We start from the raw sequence: 21,025 nt of genomic DNA on the forward strand, positions 1-21,025 counted from the left end.
AGTTCCAAAAGTGCATGCCAAACTAATAATAAATATTAACTATCACTAAATAATTACTAATAAAGACAGACCTGAAAGAAGCAAAAATTGGGCCAAGATCACAACGCCTCTATATCGTACCAGGCATTTAATCACATAAAGACAGAAAGTTCCTAGATTAGGCAGTAATAAAAATATCAGAACAGATTTTTTTCTTCTTCACTCTTAGTACAGCTCTAGCAGCACAGCTAAAGATCAGAGATAGTCAGGTACTCTGAACAGTTACACAGCCTTCTGGCAGACCTTCATGCAATCCTGTACTTGGGGATTCACAGTGACAACAATCAGTATACACATCTGCATATTTCTGTATTTTCAAAATGCATTATGTCTGGGGTAAAAAGCAACTTCACTTCCCCAATTTTTAAAGGGTCTTAAAAATTATTATCCCATGATTCAGGTGCTTAACAAAAGTTTTAAATAAAAACACTGAAATCCCAAGTTTGAAAAATATCTTCATGCTTTTGTGTCAGTCCAGCATCTTTCACATTTAAGATGATTCCCCTGTAGGATATTCAACAGCAGCAAGGAATCACCAAGCCAGGGCATTTAACTTGCAAATGCTGCCAAACTGGAATGCAACTGACACTATGAGAAAGCAAATTTTGTTTGCAAATTATTGTATCAGGAACTCAGGCACTGGTTTAACAACATTAGGGTCATACTTAATCATCTTCACTCATGCAAGCAGCAATATCTGAATACAACCCAAGAGACAAAGTGTTCTCCTGCTAAAGAGGAGCATATGCTTATGCACCTCGTTAAACTGGACTGAATCTTTCAAGTGATGCTGTTTGAGGAAGGTCTTTAGGACCTCCTCCTTTTTTTTTTTTTTTTTTCTTCCCTCTCTATTTTTTTTTAAGACTGAAGAGGCTATCTTATTGAAACTCACTTCAGCTGAAGAAAAATCTCTAGGGAAAAATCACTGTTTTTACAAGTGAAAAAAAATGGCAAAGAAAACAAACAAACAAAAAATCTAACACCAAAGTTACACTGTAGCACTTCACATGAAATTAATCAGAATGAAACGTAAGTGTGTCTTTTCCTCCTTTTTCTCTTCTTGCACAACTCAGTGAAACAGAATTTTCTCTGTTTTCACAAAAATGCATCCTGAGAGCTTCCAGAATGTTGTAATTGTTAATTCCTGCACGTTTAATTAACTACTTCCAAACCACAACTTTTAGGAAGAGATCTATTTCAATCAGGACACCATCAGAACCTAAGAGTTAAATGTAACAACCTTACCATGGATAGTTCAACCTCCATATGGTAGTTCAAGAACTGAAACATATTTCTGAAAAACATTCTATTTTACAGAATAAAATTTGATTAATTACACTAATTAGAATATTATACACCCAACTCAAAGGGATTTAGTATGTTCATGTCAGAGCTATGTTCAACAGCAGTAAATCTCAAAACGTGGAACAGCACTATTTTTCATAGCATTCAATAACCTTTAAAATGTTACTGTGATCACAAAAGTAATTTCTACTGCTTTTTCCTTTAATTAAAAAGCCAAAGAGCAATAAGCAAGATGACAGAAGCCAAGAGTAAGATGAGGAGAGAAATAAAACAGATGGCATGGAAATGTATTTATATATACTTAAGTTATTCACAAATTATGAAAAAAGAAATATCAAAATCTTTTCATTTGCCCTATAATCAGTGTTCTTTTCTAAAAGAGTTTTCAGATATTTTTATGTAAAGAGGATTGTGAATTCTAATTAAGATATAGCTGTAAGCCAGAATCCTCCATCATACAATTAACCTTAAATCCAGCCTCTAGCCGAGTGGGGCACAGATGGAGATAGACAGATGTAATTACAAAGTCCATCAGCAGAAAGCCACTGGGAGAGGTGGCAGTCTTTCCTGTATTTCTACTTTGTATAGGGTGGTAGGCTATTTTTATCAAAATATACCAGGAAGACACAGCTACTGTGATATAGTCACAGCACTTTTATATTAGCTTCAGCTTGCATTGTATACTTTAAGGAACAAACTTTGAAAAAAAAGTACAACTGCATTCTCATTTCTGCAGGCTGCACTGTCCCACAGAGCGCTGGGGTAGACACTGTATTCCCAGCTTCATTTCTGTCCTTCAGGATCAACTCCTCTCTTCTCTGCTTCAAACCTCTCCAACTGTAAAACTCTATTTTACCACCCTTTTGAACCTGTAAAGCGAGATTAATTGTTGAAAAAACATAATTTTGAACCTAAATTTAAAAAAAAAAGTTCAAGTTGTGCCTTGGCACATCATTTTTGTTTTTGTAATACATGTTCTGATCTGCCACGGTGTTTGCATGCACATCTTAATTTCCTCTAAATGATGGAAACCTCTCCACAAGTTTTCAACTTATTAATATCGCTAAAAACCACGCGTTCACGGAAATCACAGAAATTCATAATTTTTGTCACTTCTGAGATAAGAGACGATCGCGATCCATCTAAGAATGAACTTTTCACATGAATTTTGTAATTCTACATCTAAACATGGTATAGCAACTAGAACTTAACTATCCTTCTCTAATTTCTTCCAGCAAGAGTATTAAAGAGAATTATCCAACAGCAAGGCGTAAGACATGCAGTTTGGCCTTTTCCAGTAACCACAAACCTACAAACAGTTTCTGCTTAGTGTCTGAAAACAGTACTAAGACTGCATATTTTAAATGTTATTAAGTTTCCCTTTAAGATCTGCAAGTAGCATTCAAGCATAGCAAAAAAAGAATAGTTTATCTTCATATAAAGAAGTCAGTTCACATCTCACCATCATACATGAACTATTTGCTTATCTGAAAGCAGCAGCAAAGATTAAATTTGCATTAACCATTTTACCACAGTTATCCCATCCAAGCTGGGGAAATCAGCTACACCTCCCATGCACTGCAAAGGCCTTTCTTTAGGAGTTTTACACAGAAATTGAGAAAGGAATCACAAAATAGATGAATGTAATGGTAAAACACTCAGACCCAAACTCAGCTCCGGGGTCATGAGGTGACAAATTTAAAAACACAAGAGTTAAGAGTATTCATGCACATTTTTAATTATGGATCATTGAGTATCTGACCATGCCGAAGACATAGACAACAATCATCCTGACCTTTTGTTCAAAATGATATGCCAAAACCAGATGTGCTTTACTGGAGTGGCAACTACAACAGTAATGGTAACTAAAAAGCTTTTTTAAACATTTATTATGTGTGGCAAGGAATTCTTTGTGCAAACTCTAACTTTTAGTGAGGACAATCTCAGCTATTTTAACTGGCTTTGTATCAAAACATCCAGGAAAAGCTCACAGCCACCACGGCAGAGGATGCTCAACAAGTTGGCTCCCACTTCTCTCAGCCACCTTCTCCACATCTCAGCCCTGAATTTCTAGACAGATCACCATCACTCCACCTATGCCACAAAACCGAGGGACCCTGAGCCCAGGCTGGTTGGTGTGTTCTCCTCTGACCCCGAGCTCACAGAACACCTGACTTGCAAGGCAAGTTGAAAACACTTAAATTCCACCCCAGCCCAAGCCCATGAAAGGTCACTTAGGTCTCCCAACAAACTAGGAGCTTAAGCAAGCACATATAATTTCCCATTCTGTACCTTTTCCCCCCTTAGAGAACTCCACCTGATTTTCATCATGAAAGCAGTCCTTGCGATCAGTTGCCTCATACTTCATTAACAATGCATTATTCACATCCTGCTCTGAATACACACCCTTTCCCTCTCTCCATGGAAGAGAAGTCCTTTAGAGATGACCACTCCATGAACAACATTCTCACACTTACCTCCATGATGTTTCTTCCTTACTTTTGCACTAGGAAACTAATGCAGAGCAATTACCATCACTAATGCTGGATGTTCATCTTAGACATCCATAAAATGGCTGAAAAAAAATCATCAAAAGGCAGCTGGCAAAGAAAGCTTCTCTCTGAAGTGCCATTTTTAAAGAGCATTACTTGAAGCTGAAATTGGTTTATATACTAAGATGAAATGAACATTTTTAGCTTAAGCATTAGCAGGTTCACTCTTAATGAAGCTCTTATTGAACACAGACCTAGAGCTGTTTGAAAGACTAAGAATGGCATCGTTTCCCCATGATGCCACTTCCAGACAAAAATGCAGATACACACTATATCTTGTAGTGTAGAATGAAACTTTTTGAGACTCCACGTTACTTTACTTAAATCCTAATCTTGATCTGAAAAAAAAAAATACAGGGAGAATTATATATATTTCATTGTTTTCATTATAATAATTAGTCTATGCTTATTGAAAACTAGTCTTCAGGTAATTCCTGTTCAGGAAGAAGTTTGTAAATTTCTTGAGGCTGATACAAAACTTAAGAAAAAAAAGCACCCCAAAGCATTTTCTTTGAAGTGTTTTGAAGAAGGAAAAAAACCTGTAAGTTCAGCAAGATCTGTGATAGGAATAAACACTGGGAAACCCAAATTTTACATTCAGAATGCTGCAGATGCACTTATTAAAATGCCCACACAACACAAAAAACTGTTGGAGCAGAAGGACTAACTTCCATAATCCACTTCTGTTCTCCAATAGCAGAACTCAAGAGAAATTTCATTTCTTCAAGGACTTTCAAAAAACCTTTCAGGAAATGCCCCTGGTGTAGCCTGCAATCCAATCATCAGACACAGACAATTCATTTCCCCTTCCCAATATGCCACACCATTTATTATCTTTATTTACAAATGTTCAGAACAACTTCATTAACCAAAATAAGTTTGTAACATGAACATGAGAAATTCGTGTTTTATGTAATTTTTGCAGATCAAAATTTATGCAATTTACAGAAAATGATAAACTTTTGAGTCTCCCTGAAGAAGCTGTGCTTAACATAAGGACCTCTCTTAAGGTAATACAGAGTTACTTGTCCTATTAGGCTCTTTCTTATATGTTTATCTTCTAAAGTATATAGAAGATAAGAGATAAGAGGTCCTCTACCACAACCAGCATGAACAGACACCGAGTACTCAGTGGGAAAGCCGAGAAGCCTGTCTTCACAATACACCACATGTGAACTGAAAAACACATGAGGACAGCAGAAAATGGAGAACAGAGATTAGCCAGCCAAATGAGGCTCCACTCCATAAGCTAACAGTGTTCTGTTGAAATCAAGCAAATGAAGCACACTTTTGGTTATTTTCTGAAACAGATCACATAAATTGCAGATATTATCTACGTTAGACACTAAGAATTAAACTGAAGGCCAAGGCCTCATGATCTAATCCATAAGGTTAGAAATCCTACAGCCTCAGTGATCCAAATACACGTCCTCTCATTGTCATAAGACCAGGGAATTATTCTGAGTATTTAGTGTCTCTTGAAAGCTATTATTTCACCACCACGTGCAATACAATGGTTTTAGCTATTGCTGTGCATTTGCGTCTTACACAGTAACAAAAATGTATGCAACCATACTTCAGCAAAGCCTTAATTTAGGGGTGCACTGTAGGAACAAGTCAAAATATTTTGATAGGGGAAAACTAGTCTTTAAAAGTCTTATCTACTTTCAATATGTTTTTAAAGTATTTCTCATTAGAAAAGAAGCATATATTAAAAATTTCCACGCACAAACGTACGCACACAATGCAATTGATGAGATTAATTCATAGAACTTTTTATGTCGATTTCCTCCATCAGCTACTACAACCCTCAGATAGGATCTGGCTCATGCGCCCGTGAGAAAGCCAAACAGACACAGGGCAAAACCAATAAACTCCACACTTCATTGTTGCAATGCAGAGTTGCAGAAGAACAGAACTTTCCAGAGATGCTGAGCAACACGCAGTATAGCACCCTGAAATTCCCTACAAGGGTGCACAGCACAACAAAGCGTTCATCACTCTAGCCAGGCAATAGCCACTGCAACACTTCCACCAGTCTGCCTTTACCTTCTGCCTATCACTGGTACGGAGGAAATCACGGGCCCCAAAAGACAAGCTCAGTATGAAAACCATACTAACAACCTGGCATTTTGCAGCACTTATGAAATTTGCTATAGTTGGCTCTAAAATTAAATTGAGATTTGACATTCTAGACAATATAATGAGATACTCCCTGACAAACGAAATTTTATGCAAGTCATGTATGCATAGCATATCACGGAAGATCAACTCAGCCAGAGATAGACAAACAGCTCAGCATTTACCCTGTGTTTTCTTCCAGTCCAGCACACACTACACACAGGTTTCAGCCAAACAGTGTTGTACAGAACAGGACTCCCGCCAGCTTTGACAGACAAGTCTTTCTTGTATGTTTTTACTGATTTTCATATTAATACCAAGGTTCCTGACTTCCTACCAAGTCCTAAAATCCTGAAGCAGAAAGTATCTCTGACCTTATTATCTGAAACTACTACTCTGTGTTATCAAGGAAAGTTCTGCTCCGCCAAAACACTGCTCTGACACTGTAGCGGGGCAACCCTTGAAATACTCCCCATAACCTCAAAGGTGCCAGAAAAATAGGAAAGCTTCATGAACCAGGAAAACAAATGAAAATATCTGAAATACAGCATGCCATAAAGTGCTGGCCTACACATTTTCAAGACCAGCAATTTAGAAAAATATCTCACTGTATATCTCTCAAAGTTCATGTCTGCTGTCTATACCTAAGTCAGCCTTGGGTTACTCAATAGGGAGGGAGGCAGAGTTAACCCATTAAGGCAAACTAATCAGACCCTTAACTAAAAGTAGCCAACGCATCTTACAGAAACGTAAATCCTTTCCCAATATGCCCTAAAGGTAACTAGAGACCTCAAAATTTTAAATTTCCCCATCAAAACCAGCAAGGACTGCTTGTGCACACCATCAGAGCAGCAAAGGAAAGCTGTGGCAGCATATCTAAATAGGAAGGGGAAAACAGGCAGCCTGAGCATCCTAAGGTTGACTGCCACAGAAAGCAGAGAAGGGATTGAACAAGTCAGATTTTTAATACATCCTTCATTAAAAGAGGGGAAAAATATACCAATACCCAAAGGTGAAAATAATATAATTGAAAGTGATTGCCCTCTTGAGAATACCTCTTTTGTGATCTTGAGAGGGTTTAATACTGCTTTTTGTACTTTCATTATTCATTTTTCAATATTCAGGTACACCTACAGAGTTTATTCAGAGTGCAGCCCTACATCAGAAGTACATGGTGGAAAAGCTGATGACAGTAACGAAGTGGTTCATCAATTACAAAGGAGAGCCTACTGTTTTATTGGAGTTAAAACTTTTTGGTTTATTATCAGAGTTAAATAAATATTTTATTATTGGAGTTAAAACTTTTTGTTTGATGGGGAGTTTTTTGTTTGTTTTATTTTTCTTTCGGACCTTAGCATCTTATATTATTTTTAACCACACCTACTTAAGTCAAATGGCCTTTAAACTGAAAGAGCAAAAACACACCCTATATTCAATGAAAACTTAAGCAAGCTCTCAAATTACATCACTCTCTGTCATAAAAGAGTTCAAAAAAGAAAAACCATACTGGAAATTCATGACTACTTTAAATATTGAGAAGTGAAGTAAATAACTGGGTATTTCTGTTTTGCTGATACATTTAGCCTCAAATAAAACCTTTAGATAACCTGATTTCACCATCATTAAACACATACACTTGCTCACCAACTGAAAAACACATCATCATGACCTAAATGCGAATGAGACCTTCTTGAAAATCACCACAAATGTTCACAAGATTATGCATGAAGTGTTTAAGAGGACTTTATAACTGAATATCAAGATTTCCTAGAAGAAGTCATTAAAACAACATTTGTCAATCTTCTGTCAACTTCTAGTTGAAGAACTCCCAACAACTCAATCAACCCCTCCTTCTGCAAGAGGATCATAACTGTCTAAGGCAAACTCAGATTATGTAAGTGCTCCAAAAAGAGCTAGATCACATGGCTACCCAAGTCTCAAAATTCCCCCTACAGTGATTTTTCCACAGAAGCATGCAACAAAGAAAAGCTATCCACAAGAAACAAAATGAATAAAGAAGATAAATATAGTCTTATGCTTATTAAAAAACCCCATGAACATCTATTTAACAATTTAGGGTTAGAAATTTTAAATTTTGATAAGGATATGTTCTACACCGGCTTTATTTCCCCAACCCAAAAGTTCTGATTCTTCTGCAGAAAACCGTATTATACTTGTCAGCTGGTCTGTCTCAGAAAAACAGAATATAGTTGAAAAGGGATTTTGGTGCACCAACCTCAAAAGAACACAGTTTACCTACATCAAAAGTGAGTTCACAATTCCTACTACATTTTACACCCATCCTCAAGGAAAACACCTTTATTCCTACACCACAGCTCTCTCTTCCCACACAAACTCCATTTTAAGCACTACTGAGCAGCAAAAAACCATTAGCCTACTAAAGTAGAAGAGGTACTTTACTGATGGATGACACTGTTCAACCCAGAGAGCTTAGTATGCAAGGCCTAGATTCTGCCAACATTTGCACATGCCCAACCTGATACATATAAACGGGGATTACTCACACGCTGGAAGGTAAGTACATGAATAGTAAACATGTTTGTGAATCAGCAATTACGTGCAGGTAGAATAAAAAGCCAAAGCGAAAGGAGATTTTTAGGAAAACGAATTTTGAAGTAAGTTTAAAGAACATTGCCTTCAAGGGCTTGGAGGTGGGGAACAAGAGTTTTTTGGTTTATCATCCAATACATAATAAATTGTCAGCTGCACAAAAAGTTTGCAAAAGACCAAGCCCTCAGCTCTCCAGTTGAAACACTTACTGGTTTTACATTCTCACTTGCTTCTTGTCTCCAGCTGCAGGTCAGCAAATCTTAATCAGGGTGATACAGCCTATTTAAAATACAATGCCTTCATCAGACAACTAGAAAAACAATTATGATTTTCTAAAATACAAAGAGCAGCCCTCCAGAACAAACATATTAATACTGCGAACAAGCAAACTGCTGAGCAGCTCAACCCATGAACTGTGAAATTAGAGGTTTTGGGAGCTGTGAGGAAAAGAAGGTAGCATTGTACATATGAAATAGGTCGCCTTTAATTTCCTTTGACACCAGCTTGGGTAAGAAGGGCCTTCCAGTTGTAGTATGTTTTATATGTAGTATGTAATTCTGTACCGCCCAGTAATCATACATTGTCAAGAAAAATATCATTCAGTGTTCACCCCAAGCGGCCAAGTGCTTCAAAGGCCATCAGTTCTCGCTATCACCAGCTTCTGGAGTCAGGAGAGGGTGCTCCATGGAGATCAGACTCTCTTGCACAAGAGATGACAACAGGAGCTCCCAGAGTTAACCTCATTTGTTAGCTCCAACAGGTTCATCAACACACCTGCTGTGCACCAAAACCTGTGACAAGCATATAAATGTACCTATTGCACATCACACATTGTGCTCTGGCTATTTTGAATGGGTTTCTAAGTAATAGCATTATGGACCTCCTTCAATACTTTAGTAATTCTGTCTTCCATTGACAAAAACTAATATACCAAGGTATCACTGAGAACTCCAAAAAATGGCCCTTTTGGAAGAGCCAGGGCCCAACACTTAAAACAGACTAACAACACTGGTCTCTTGAGAGGACAGCATCTTTCTTGTCTGCTTCTGTTAGAAAAGCATTGTTAGCCTCAAGCCAAAGCTCAGCCACTGCAAACTCCCCAGCTCCTACATCAGAATGATTCAGCTCTAAATTGCCACCCTGCACAAAAAAAGCAGCCAACAACTTGCATCTTGAAGGTCACAAATAATGTTTCACCATGAACCACTCAATATAGTTCAGTAGTCTACATGTCTCAACTACATGACTACAGCTCTTCTCACAAGAAGTTCTATCTACTAACATGTTTTTCTGGCTCCATCAATACTAACAACAGTTTACATAAAGAAATGTTTTCGCATTACTATATATACAGCATTTTATGATTCTTCTTATGAAAAAACCCACAACGGTAAATAATTGCTTCATGCTAACACCCAATATGTGCTGGTGACTTATCATGGTTTAACCCTAGCCAAAACCAGGACAGCACTGAACAGCTCTGAAAAATGCCTCTGTCCTTGGGATTTTACAGCGTAAGGAATCATTACAAGCAATTTATCAACACTTACTGATATCATTTAAACGACTGGAGTTTTGAATAAGGAATTTTAAGGCTAGAAAATAATAATTAAAGTAACAATTAACAGGAGTAAGGAAAACTAAGAAGCAAAAATAAAGAATTGAAGGTTAAAAAAACCCCAGAAAGTGGGAAAAGCAAGCAGTAAATTGGGGGGGGGGGGGGGGGGCGGGAAGACTACTCAGCTCATATTACAGGCTGATGAGAGAACTGGAAAGCCCAAAGTCACTACCCATGTGGTGGCTTGGTTTTCACTAGCTAGACAAGGGGTCCAAAAAAAAAAATCTGACAAACCAGGACTGGTTACAGCTGCAAGAGAACAGTGAGACTGAAACAGTAGTTAAAACAAGCTAAAGATCTGAAACCTCTGAGTCAGGCCATCTTTAATCTTTAACAAGTAAGTAAGGAGCAACTTACAGAAAGCTGTTGGTTTTCTTTAGTGATCATGTCTAATTCTGTAAGACACCAAGTCCTGTGTGTGTCCAACACAACTTAATAGTTGGATGCACCAACACCACAAAAATGGTCATTATTCCCTTTACTCTGATGAAAACAATGTCCCCGGGAGTTTACTGTGGCCAGCTTTCTTTCCACTCCCCCCCTGAGCACAGCAAAAACGTAATTGAGAGCTACCACCCTTGGGATTTATGAACTACTAAAACATGCATTTCCTTCTTTGGAATTGAGAGCCTACTTCTATGAACTTACTACTATTAGACATTTCATTGGGAATACCCATCTGGTCACTTCCCAGAATCTTCCTGTATTTTTTCAGCCTGGCAATTCCACAAGATACCAAAAACCTGAGATCGTCAGAAGACACAGGTAGTGCTAAACTACTGCCAGGTATTTTCTCAAGTTTAATTACTGCTCAGTGCTGCTGAGGAGCTGCACTCCTCCAAAGGTGACTTCTGAATGCTGCCTCCTTTTTCATCAACACGACTTAAGAAATCCTGCAACAAGACTTGCATAGCTACCCTGGGAACTAATAACAGGTCTGGAAAAACCCAAACATACTGCTCTACTTCTCCCACTCTTCAATTTTCAGTGACAGAAGGGAGTATAAATTGTACTTAATTGCAAAATTGTCAGTTCAGTCCTTGAGTCAGTAAATCATGTTTTTACAATTTCTCCTCATTCTCCCTTCTCTTCTTTCCCAGGGAATGCACACTTACAGGACTAATTCTCACCTCCTTGAGAACGGTGCCTTCTCCCCTTACCTCACCCCAGAGCCTCCTGAGCTCCCCTTTCTTCCACCTTGCTCCTAGAGGAGAGCACATCGTGCTCCTCATCTCACACCTTTCCTCCAGAGTCTCTCAGCTCCTCACTAGCACAAATTCTCACTCCTGCTCCTTTGGCCAGTCACCTGCCAATGCTTTGTGGAGATCAGTCAAGACTTTGTGAGAGATAGGAAAGAAGACACAAAATGTGGATGTCCCAGCAGCAGGTCGAAGCAGTCATGATTCCAGCTCTTGAAGGTCAACCCTGGAATTACTGCATTTCCTGTGGGTGTCCTGTGATGCTGTCAGAGAAGTGGGTACCAGCTGCCTATCTCCTAAATTCATACATACAGAGCTTGTCTTTTGTGTTTGGTTTTAAATATGCTGAAAGACTTTGAAATATTTAAAACTTTGTGATTTCAAATCCCATATTGTCAGAAACAACTAGGTTCATTTTTTTATACACAAAGCAAACAGAGGAAGTTGAGAAAATCCCTCTAAAAAGAGGAAAAAAGCTGGAACTTTTTTCCCTACTCTTAAACATGTCCACATTTACTTTTTGACTGGGAGCTAACACTTTATGGCTGAAAAAATAAGTCTTAATAAATAATAGAAGAAAAATTTTCAAAGTCAATCTACAACCATCCTTTTTCTTTCTTTCCAGCCCCTTTAAAGATCTTTTTAAATATGCAATCAATTTTGAGTTCTAAAACTTAAATTCTCATCTTGAAACTGTTAAAGAAAACACGCTTAAAGCCTAACACATGCTGACTGACTGCAGTTGGTGGGGTACAAAAGACCAACTACTAACACAAAAGAAAGCTGTAAACCTAAAATTCTATTAACCGTGCGAGCCATAATGAAGCTTTTGAGTTCAGCAATCTACTCAGTTTCAAGATAAAGTGCACCTCTGTAGCCCCACAAGTTCATCTCAAAAACAAATTCAAAGCTCAACAACCAAACCTGCCTTTTCTCCATTTTTGTAGCATCACAGAAATGTAAGTACAAAGCCCTAAGTTATCTGAAGCCATTTGAAGACTACATAGGTTCCTCAAATTTCTGTTCTGGTCTTTTAATTGCATGTAAAGAAAATACATCTTCATAGCACTAGTCACAACGAAGTACCTTTCACTACATTGTTGTCATGGACACTTTTTATAACACAAAATTCACATTATAGCAAAAGTAAGAATGAAACTGGTTAGCAAGATATCTAAGAGACAACTGAATGTTCAGAAGAAATTTATTTCATATTAGAAAGGATATGTAATTCCATCAGGATAAGGACTTCCCAGATGCATGATGCAGGACATTTGCCAAATCAAGTATTTAATGGTAATCTATGAGTTCACCCCCAAGTAAATAAACAAAAACACTTAGCACACTACTTAAAGAATTCATCCATGTGCAAAATACCAGGAGATTTCAAATCAGCCAAGCAACCACTCTCACATGGGCAGAGCCAATTTCTCTCAAATGTTTACAAAGAAATGCAATGTAGTAATCAAAAGTTTTACTCAAGGAAAAACTAAAATCTCCAAACATGATTAAATGAAACAGAAGATCCCACTTGGTTTTAGCTTCTTCTTTACAGAAGGTAATTTCCTGTTTGATTTTGCACTCTTAACTAACACTGTTGGGCATACTATGCTTTATTTCTAATTCCAGAAAACTTAAAAAACATACATTTTAGTGGAGAAACTATACAGTTTTAGGTTTAAAACCAGCAGTTTGAACTCCCTATAGAAGACAAATATATTTAAATGGTGACTGAACATGGGGAAACTCTATAAAGATAAAAAAGCTCTTTGTAAAGCAGAGACAGAGTGAAAAAATCTTTCAGCAGGCACCAGGACCCCAGTTATTTCCCTTGAGCAGTCTGCCCAGCTGTTTACTTCCCTCTGTGTGGCACAGATAAATACTTATAAAAGTGTCAGCTCTACACTGCCCAGCCAGTCACAAGAGCTGCTGATATAAATAACAACCTGAGCTCCCATCAGAGTTCACACAACACCTTTAAAGTACAAAAGGAGGTAATATTTAAACTGAGAAGGAAGAAAACATGAAGTAATGGTACATATTGCACCCATTAAAATGGATGAACAAACACTCATCCTACTGTAGTGAGTGGTCTGTATGCTGATTTCTGAAACCTTGAACAAAATTATGTTGCTAAATTATCTTCTCACTTCCCTCACAACAGCAGCATACTAGAAAAAAAAATAAATTAGCAAACACCACCACAAAACATTATTGATTATGCATAATTTTCATCTCCAACAAGCATTCAAGTGATATGCATTTTATTAGCCTCCTCTTCCAAACAATACAAAAATTACGTATACAACCGTAAGCTATCATTTTTACACACACTAATGGTAACACAAAAAACTTATTCAACTTTATAGGTTCGATCAAAGGGATGTTTGAGACTTTTTTTTTTTTTCTTTTGAGAATAAAGGCATTTTATGTAACATGGACTGTTTCACTTTGGTATTTTAAATACATAATCCAACAGTTCTCACTACCACATGTACATTTTACTTCTTGCCAAAAAACAAAAAGAGACTTGACTCATCAACCTACAGTATCTCCAGTGAAAAGGAGTAAAACTCCCAAATGGCATGAGAAGAGCAGAAGGGTGATCAAACTTCCTACAGGGAGATACTAGAATAAAACTGATTACAATAAAATAAATGAATACACCTTCAAACAAGAGCCTTTCTATCACAGTCACCCTCAAACAGTTAACTCTTCGTAAAACACATCCAGGACAAACTCACACAAAGACCAGGAATTACCAGAGACTTTCAGTGGACACACAAGCAGTCTCCTGACTAACTACACTAACACCTCTTCAGGGGGGTGCTGGAATATATACAACAGTATTTGAAGGCTCAGGTCCATTACCCTTCTATGGTTTACTATTAATTAAGCTTGCTGTCAGCAATCTCCTCTGAACTAATTTTTACACGTGTTTATCACAAGGAAAACAAATGCATAACTCTCAAAGTTAGCTCTTTATTACCACTGATAAATGAAAGCAATAACATTTTAAAACTCAACACATCAGAGAAACACTCTTCCCCGTACAGACGTTAGTTTAACTCAGTTAAGCCTCCTGAACAGTCAGTCAAACAGGATATAGCTCACTTTGACAATCAAACTACTCTTCCCTCAAGATCTCAGTGTTGTGAAACACTCGCCAATTCCAGCTTGCATTTTAAAAATGAAGACTATTACTACATCCAACATATACTTCATTATTTTGTACCTTTTATGTTTTACACGTTTGATTTTAAGCCCGAGGGATGCTGGTAGCCCAGTACCATTAATCCATCTTCTCAACAAGACAAGAACGAGCTTTACTCTAACCATACAAAGCCATCATGGGTGCCATTCTGGAAAGCAGTGAGTGCCCTCATCTCCCATTGATGTCAGACCACATAATGTTTCAAGTATTGAGGTCTATTGTTCAGTCCATCTCTCCCCCATCTTGTGAGGTCCTGCCATATATTCATTAGAAAAGGCCATACACAACACTACACTGCAATAAAACAAAACCTAAGACCCCAAAGCATTTGTGTTTACAGAACTCTTACCATCCACAGCGTAATTCAAGTAAGGGCAGAGTACACAGTGCAACCACACAGGCAAGGATTATTTTCCAGACAGAAGCAGCTCTTAAAGGGCTTTATTTTCTTAAAGCAATGGTATAGTTAGTAAGAGTCAGGAAGCCCTCTCAATGCATTTCCTTACGTAGAGGCAGTGACACTGTAAATCCCGAATCCAGTAACGACACCAAAGAGAGACCCCACATTTCTGAATCAGTCAACTTGGTTGCACTGGATAAGAATGCCTACACATACTATAATACAGAATTACCATTTACTCCAGTTTCTCATTTAGAAACAAAGCTGCACTTGGAAGGTCCTGTGTACTGCCACCTATTATTATTTTAAAGCTTTGGTTATCACACATAAAAGTAGGCTGTCACTTGTTTTGGAGGGAGGAGAATAAGGAAAGACCTGTGGCTCAAAGCCCAACTTACTTAAGGAGGTGTTTTACACCCAAAATCTTCTCGTCTGGACTTACAGTTAAATCTGCAAATGTTCTAACCAATGTTGTTCCCTGTTCTAACCACTTTGAAGAGTTACAACAACATAGCCGCAAACACATGGTTGTCCGGAGAAAGAGTTACAATATTTACTCAAAGGCACATCTGCTGGAGTCCTGCCAGCCGGCCAACTCCGGCAGAGTGGCTGCACGGGTGAGTTTCAGTTTTGCCCGGTGAAGAAGCGGCTGTGTAACACCACCGGCGTTGGTGCTCAATGGAGAAAAGCCCCTTCGGGATCGGTTTTCCCGAGTCCCCAGGCGACACCCGACTTCGGGGAACGGCAGCAGCCGCAAGAACCAGGCGAGGCTGGCCTCTCCAAAGGGCAAGGCGCAGCATCCGCGGCACCTCTCGGGGACCAGTACCAGCGCTCCCGCCAGAAGAAAAAGCGAAAGGGTCGGAAGCACAAAACAAGCATCGAGAGCCCAAGAGCAAACACGGGAGAGTTTTATTCTCCACCGGAAAAGGAGGACCCCCGCCCGCCCCGTTCCCACCTTCGCGCAGGGGGCCCCGAGGGGCCCGCGCTGCCCGGCGGGGTGGGCGGGGGCAGCCGCTGCCCTCCTCCAGCTCCCGCCCCGCGCCCCCGGCCCCACTCACCGGCCGTCTCGGCCGCGGTCGGCGTCCCCGCCACGCCGTTCAGGTAGAGGATGGAGAGCAGGTGGGGCTGCGTCTTCTCCAGGGCCACCCGCAGGTCCTGGAAGTGGTCCCGTTCCTTGCCCAGCAGCAGGGCGATGAGCAGCTCGGCCTTCCCGCCGCCCGCCGCCTCCAGGTCGCGCAGGTCGCGGGGGCCGAGGGCGCCGGCGGCCTCCAGCAGCTCCACTACCTTGTCCACCTCGGTCATGGCCTGCGCCAGGCTCTGCCGGCACTGGGCGAGCAGCTCCTTGTGCTTCGGCTCCATGGCCGCTGCAGGGCCGCCGCCGCCGCCGGCCAAACTTCGCCCGCCCCCGGCTCCGCCGCTCCGCCACCGCCGCCCCCGGGGAGGGGCGGGCGCCGCCGGCCGCCCTCCTCCGGCACCCGGCGCCCCCGCAGCGGCCCCCGGCGAAACTTCGTCCGGAGAGGAGGAGCGGAGCTGGGACAGGACCTGGGCCGAGGGCGGCTTTGCCTTCTCCTCTTCCTCCTCCTCCTCCTCCTCCTCTAGCTGGCGGGGGGAGCCGCCGTCAGGGGCTGCTGCTCCTCTTCCTCCTCCGTCTGGCGCCCCGCTCGCCTCCTTTCCGCCCCCCCGGGCGGCGAAACAACTTCTCCTCCTCCTCCTCCTCTCACCCGCCCGCGGGAGGGGACCGCCGGGAGCAGGAGCTGCGGGGAGCGCCGCCGGCACCCCGCACCCCCGCGGGGCAGTCGGGATAACTTCTCTCCGCCGCAGCCACACGGCCGGGAGGGGGTGCGGGGAGACGGGCTCAGCTCCAGGCGCCTCCTTTCATCGGCGGGCGCACGCAGCCATATTGGCTACACAAAGCTGCCGCCTGCGCCGAGACGGGGCTGCGGCATCGCATCGCCCGCCCCGCGCCGCCCGCCCGCCGCAGCGGCCGCCGCTCCCCCGGCCCGCTGTGGCCCGGCCCGGCTGCCGCCCGCCCCCCGGCCGTCAGTCAGGGCCGCCCGCCGGGCCCCGTGCGGCGCGGAGCGGAGCGGAGCGGAGCGGAGCTGGGCGGGCCGGGGGAAGGACCCGCGGCGCGGCCTGCGGGAGGTTCTGCCGCTCCTCCCTCCCGGGCTCCGCCGGGCCAGGACGGGGTGCCCAGCCCGGGTGTCTCGGCGGCGAGACAAAGGCGGCGCTGCCGCGTTGGTGACGGGCCGGGGCCGGGCGGGCCGAGCCGCTGCCCTCTCCCGAAGGCGGGAGCGGCCGCCTGTTGAGGCTGTCGGCGGTGCGGCGGCGGGGCCGGAGTCTGCACCGAGCGGCGGCTTCAGGCGTCAAGATCTATTTCGTCCTAAACCGGGAAAAGCTAAACATCTACATAATAACACTGGGGCCTTTGTCCATTAGAATTTGCAAAACCAAAAGTTTGCAAACGAGATCTAAACACTAGTAATCGCCATTGATTCATCTTCCTTGTAAATTTCTTCAGCGTTTCATGAATGACCGGTGACCAGGTAATTTACAAATAGAGTACACGTGTCCGTACGCAGCCGGAGCAGGAGGAAGCAATTGTTTAGGAAAGAAACAGGAGAGTAACAACTTTTCTGTCTGAAAGTAAATGGGCTGCGAACATCACTTGCACCAAATATTATCTTAATTTGCAAACAGCGAAGCAAACAGACTGCAAGACGACCACAAGCAGTTCTCATATTCACATTTCATACATTTCAATTACACTGAAAGGACTTGACTGGTAGTGGTGTTAACCCAATTACACCAAGAAGGAACCCCAATCATCTGACAGTCTCGGGTGAACCAACCCCGTGGTTTATTTAGTGTCCAGACATTTGGACTCGGTGAGGTACAAGGGAAAGCTTTTGTTCCCTAAAATTTCCTGTTAACACACCCATTGGGAGAATTCAGGCCCTGAACTGAGCTTCAAGCCACTTTATGTAGCTCAGTAGATGATGATTTCTCTCATGTGATAACACCTTGGGTTACATGCATAACTGTGCTATGCATTCTACTTCTGGTGAAGGCAGATAGAGAATAAAAGGAGTTAGAGATTATTCTCAACCTTAAGTCATTATTTACAACAATACTTAAAACTATGGGGTGATGTTGACATAAATATTTTCATGTTTGGTCCATTCATTTTTATTTAATGCTCTTGCAGACTTATTTCTTCTGATTTTGCATCCATGGTTTTCTCAACAACTTTCTTTGCTATACAAAATACACAGAGATTACCTTTGTTGTCTGATGACTAATGTTACAAATTCCTGCAAACAATGTTAGTTCTAGTCAATTTGAATTTATCAGAAAATCTGCCTATTTCTCTCTACTAAGTTGGTCAGTTTAGCCAGTCGAGTAATCGTACATTCCACAAGTGCTAGTTAACCAGGGTGCATTAATTGTTGGCTTCACAGCATGGGTAAGAAGTGAAAGCTGCCTTGTGTCACTCACTCAAGCAGACCTCCCTTGGCCAGTGCCAAGGCAGGTCCCTCTCTGCCTGCCACAGGACACTATGCAATGGAAAGCTTTTGGAAGGCACATGCACAGGAAGACTGAAGAAAGATTGCACAAGTTATTCAAATATGTCCTTTTTAAAAAGACTTTCTAATCTCAGCTAATCTCCTTTAACAACATTATTTTATTGTGTATGTGCTTAAATAGTTTCCTGTAAAGGAAAGGAAATGTGCCATCAAATTTCATTATGAGGCATTATGTTAAGAGCCCTGCTTTAGGTGGATGCAGGGCTCTGCTACTTGAAATAATAAAGAAAATCTTGGTTTCTGTCCTCTGCCTGATTGGACACTGAAGTACACCTTTCACCAGGGGTTGCAGTAACACAAGAATGACATCGTTCAAGCAGGGCATAACTTGGCTATCCTGAGTCTCATTTCAAAATCTAGAGGGAAGTGTTGGCTCTGGGTACTGCTACTCCTGCCTTTCCCAGAAGTGTGTCTTAGTCAAAATAAAATGATCATCTTGTTATCATGCCTTGCCTGCCCCACCTTTTGCTTGCAGATCCGCAGTGCCTGTTGCCCTTCTCAGGCAGTGCCATGTAGCAGGTAAATCCCTGTTGTACCAGGTTTCTTTCTTTCTGGCAATGAAGTTTCTACCTTTTTGTCATATCTGAGTCTCTAACACTCCATTTGTCTTGCAAATCACAAGTCTACTCTCAGTAAAATTCAGATAAATTTCTCATTGCACAAATGTCCCTTCCATGGGTCCAGCTGTAAGACCCTTACCTGTCTAAGAGAGGGACCTTACTGTTACCTTGGTTACTTAACTCAGTGTAGACCTTCTCTAGCAAGTACAGGGAAAGTCTTCATAAGACATAGGTATACTTTGAAGACTCAAATTATGAAATGGATGCAAATTTATTATGCCAAAAGTTTATACAGTGACCTAAATTCAGATCTTTGTAGTACCCCAGAATGCTGATATTTTCTGATAAGACACCCTTTAGACATATCTAGACTTTAAAACAGGCTTCTTACACTCAGTTTAATGGAACTTTTCACTGGACAATAGCCTTCTGTGCAAAATTAGTTGTCACTCCTCAAATATTTCCTCCTCCACACCTGCCTGCTTACTGCTGCCCAAGTCGCAGCAGCAGCTCTGCTGCTGTAGGTTTCGTGGTAAATCCCCTCCTCAAAATCCTCGATTTGAACCAATCTCATATTCTAATGGCCAGAAGTAGAGGGTTTTCTTTAGATTAGAAGATTTTTTAATTAATTTTAAATACACGGGAGATATTTCATTTACTTTTTGGTATTGGAGCCCTTAAGGATACAGGTCTTCGGGCTCCAGTGACAGTCATGTATCCTGAAAATGGCTTTGTGACAAAAGCTACACTTCTTATGTAATTATAGGATTCAAACAACTGTGATTTATAGAAAAATATTGAGAGATTCACCGTAAGTTAATGGAAGGAAGATTATGCAGTCTCCAAGACAGGCATATGAAAAATACAAGTAATGACCAAGTTAAGATTAGAGCTTTTTAGGTGCAATGTGAATACCACAGAGACTTTGTCATGGGTGTAACACAAAACACGAGCAGTTAAGCAGTTCTCAACAGCAGCTTGTTTTTTCACTTTAATGTAACCGACAGACAACTGGCACTTGCAGGATAGGAAGGTGCTGGTTTAATGTGCCAGCAGATCCAAGGATTTCATTTAGCCATTAAAAAAACCCAAAATCATAATGTGAGCAGTCTGGGCAGTGCCCAGGGAAAATATTTCACCTGGCAGTATCACATCCAAGAATGGGCTGGGCCCATAAATTCTGAGATCCTCAGAGCTCCAGCTGAAGCTGCAGACTGAGGGAATTGCTGCTGGACACTCAGAGAAGCACAAGGATCATTTATCTTCCCAAAAATGTGTAACTGTGAACTTCAGGAAATGGCTTAGCTCTTTCTTCACTGAACTTCTGTGACATACTGTATGAGGGAAAGCAGACCAGAGGATTATATTGCCACTTTCTTTTTATTTTTTTTTCCTGTAGCCATCAAACCTACCAGTCATTTAATCTTGAACTGCACTAGGCAGTTTTCAGATAAAATTTCTTATGGCCTTTTCCCACTCTAGGCAAATTAAAATGAAGAAGATGAAACAGTTATTTCAGTCAGGTTCAACAAGCTTCAACCAAAAAAAAAAAAAAAAACCCACTGCTGAAGCTTTTAGATTCCCCCCTGGGCTGTTCAAAAAGCAAATAAAAAACTTGTTTCACTTAATCAACTTGTTAAAAGAGAAAGAAAAGGCCTTCCTCTAGGGCAGAACAGCTGGCAGGAAGGGTGTTTGTTTGGGGTGAGGAGGGGTAGGTAAAAAGAAAAGGGTAGGTAAATTGTCTCCTCCTGGAGCTGTGAATAAACATAATCACTTCTGTTTCTCAGACAACTGCTTCCCAAAACAGGCAGCAAAAGAAAACCAGAAATCCTATGGAGGCACATTGGTGGCAATCCTGCAGG

At 41.3% G+C, this 21,025-nt stretch overlaps 1 protein-coding gene across 3 annotated transcripts in view; it reads right to left on the reverse strand.

Annotated features, from left to right (window-relative positions):
* DLG5 (discs large MAGUK scaffold protein 5) overlaps nt 1-16,982 on the reverse strand; it is a 97,979-nt gene extending 80,997 nt beyond the window's left edge. For 2 of the 3 annotated variants that reach the window (XM_066191505.1, XM_066191504.1), the window contains exon 1: nt 16,078-16,981. In XM_066191505.1, the coding sequence (XP_066047602.1) occupies nt 16,078-16,378 (301 nt within the window). In that variant the 5' untranslated portion in view covers nt 16,379-16,981. Of the gene's footprint in view, nt 1-16,077 lie in introns of all 3 variants that reach the window. The other variant, XM_066191507.1, reaches the window with a different exon arrangement.
* Nucleotides 16,983-21,025: the final 4,043 nt, after the last annotated feature.

This window comes from Chamaea fasciata, unplaced genomic scaffold, assembly GCF_029207755.1.
Source record: "Chamaea fasciata isolate MVZ Bird 193981 ecotype frontalis unplaced genomic scaffold, bChaFas1.0.hap1 SCAF_9, whole genome shotgun sequence".
NCBI classification, from domain to species: Eukaryota; Metazoa; Chordata; class Aves; order Passeriformes; family Sylviidae; genus Chamaea; species Chamaea fasciata.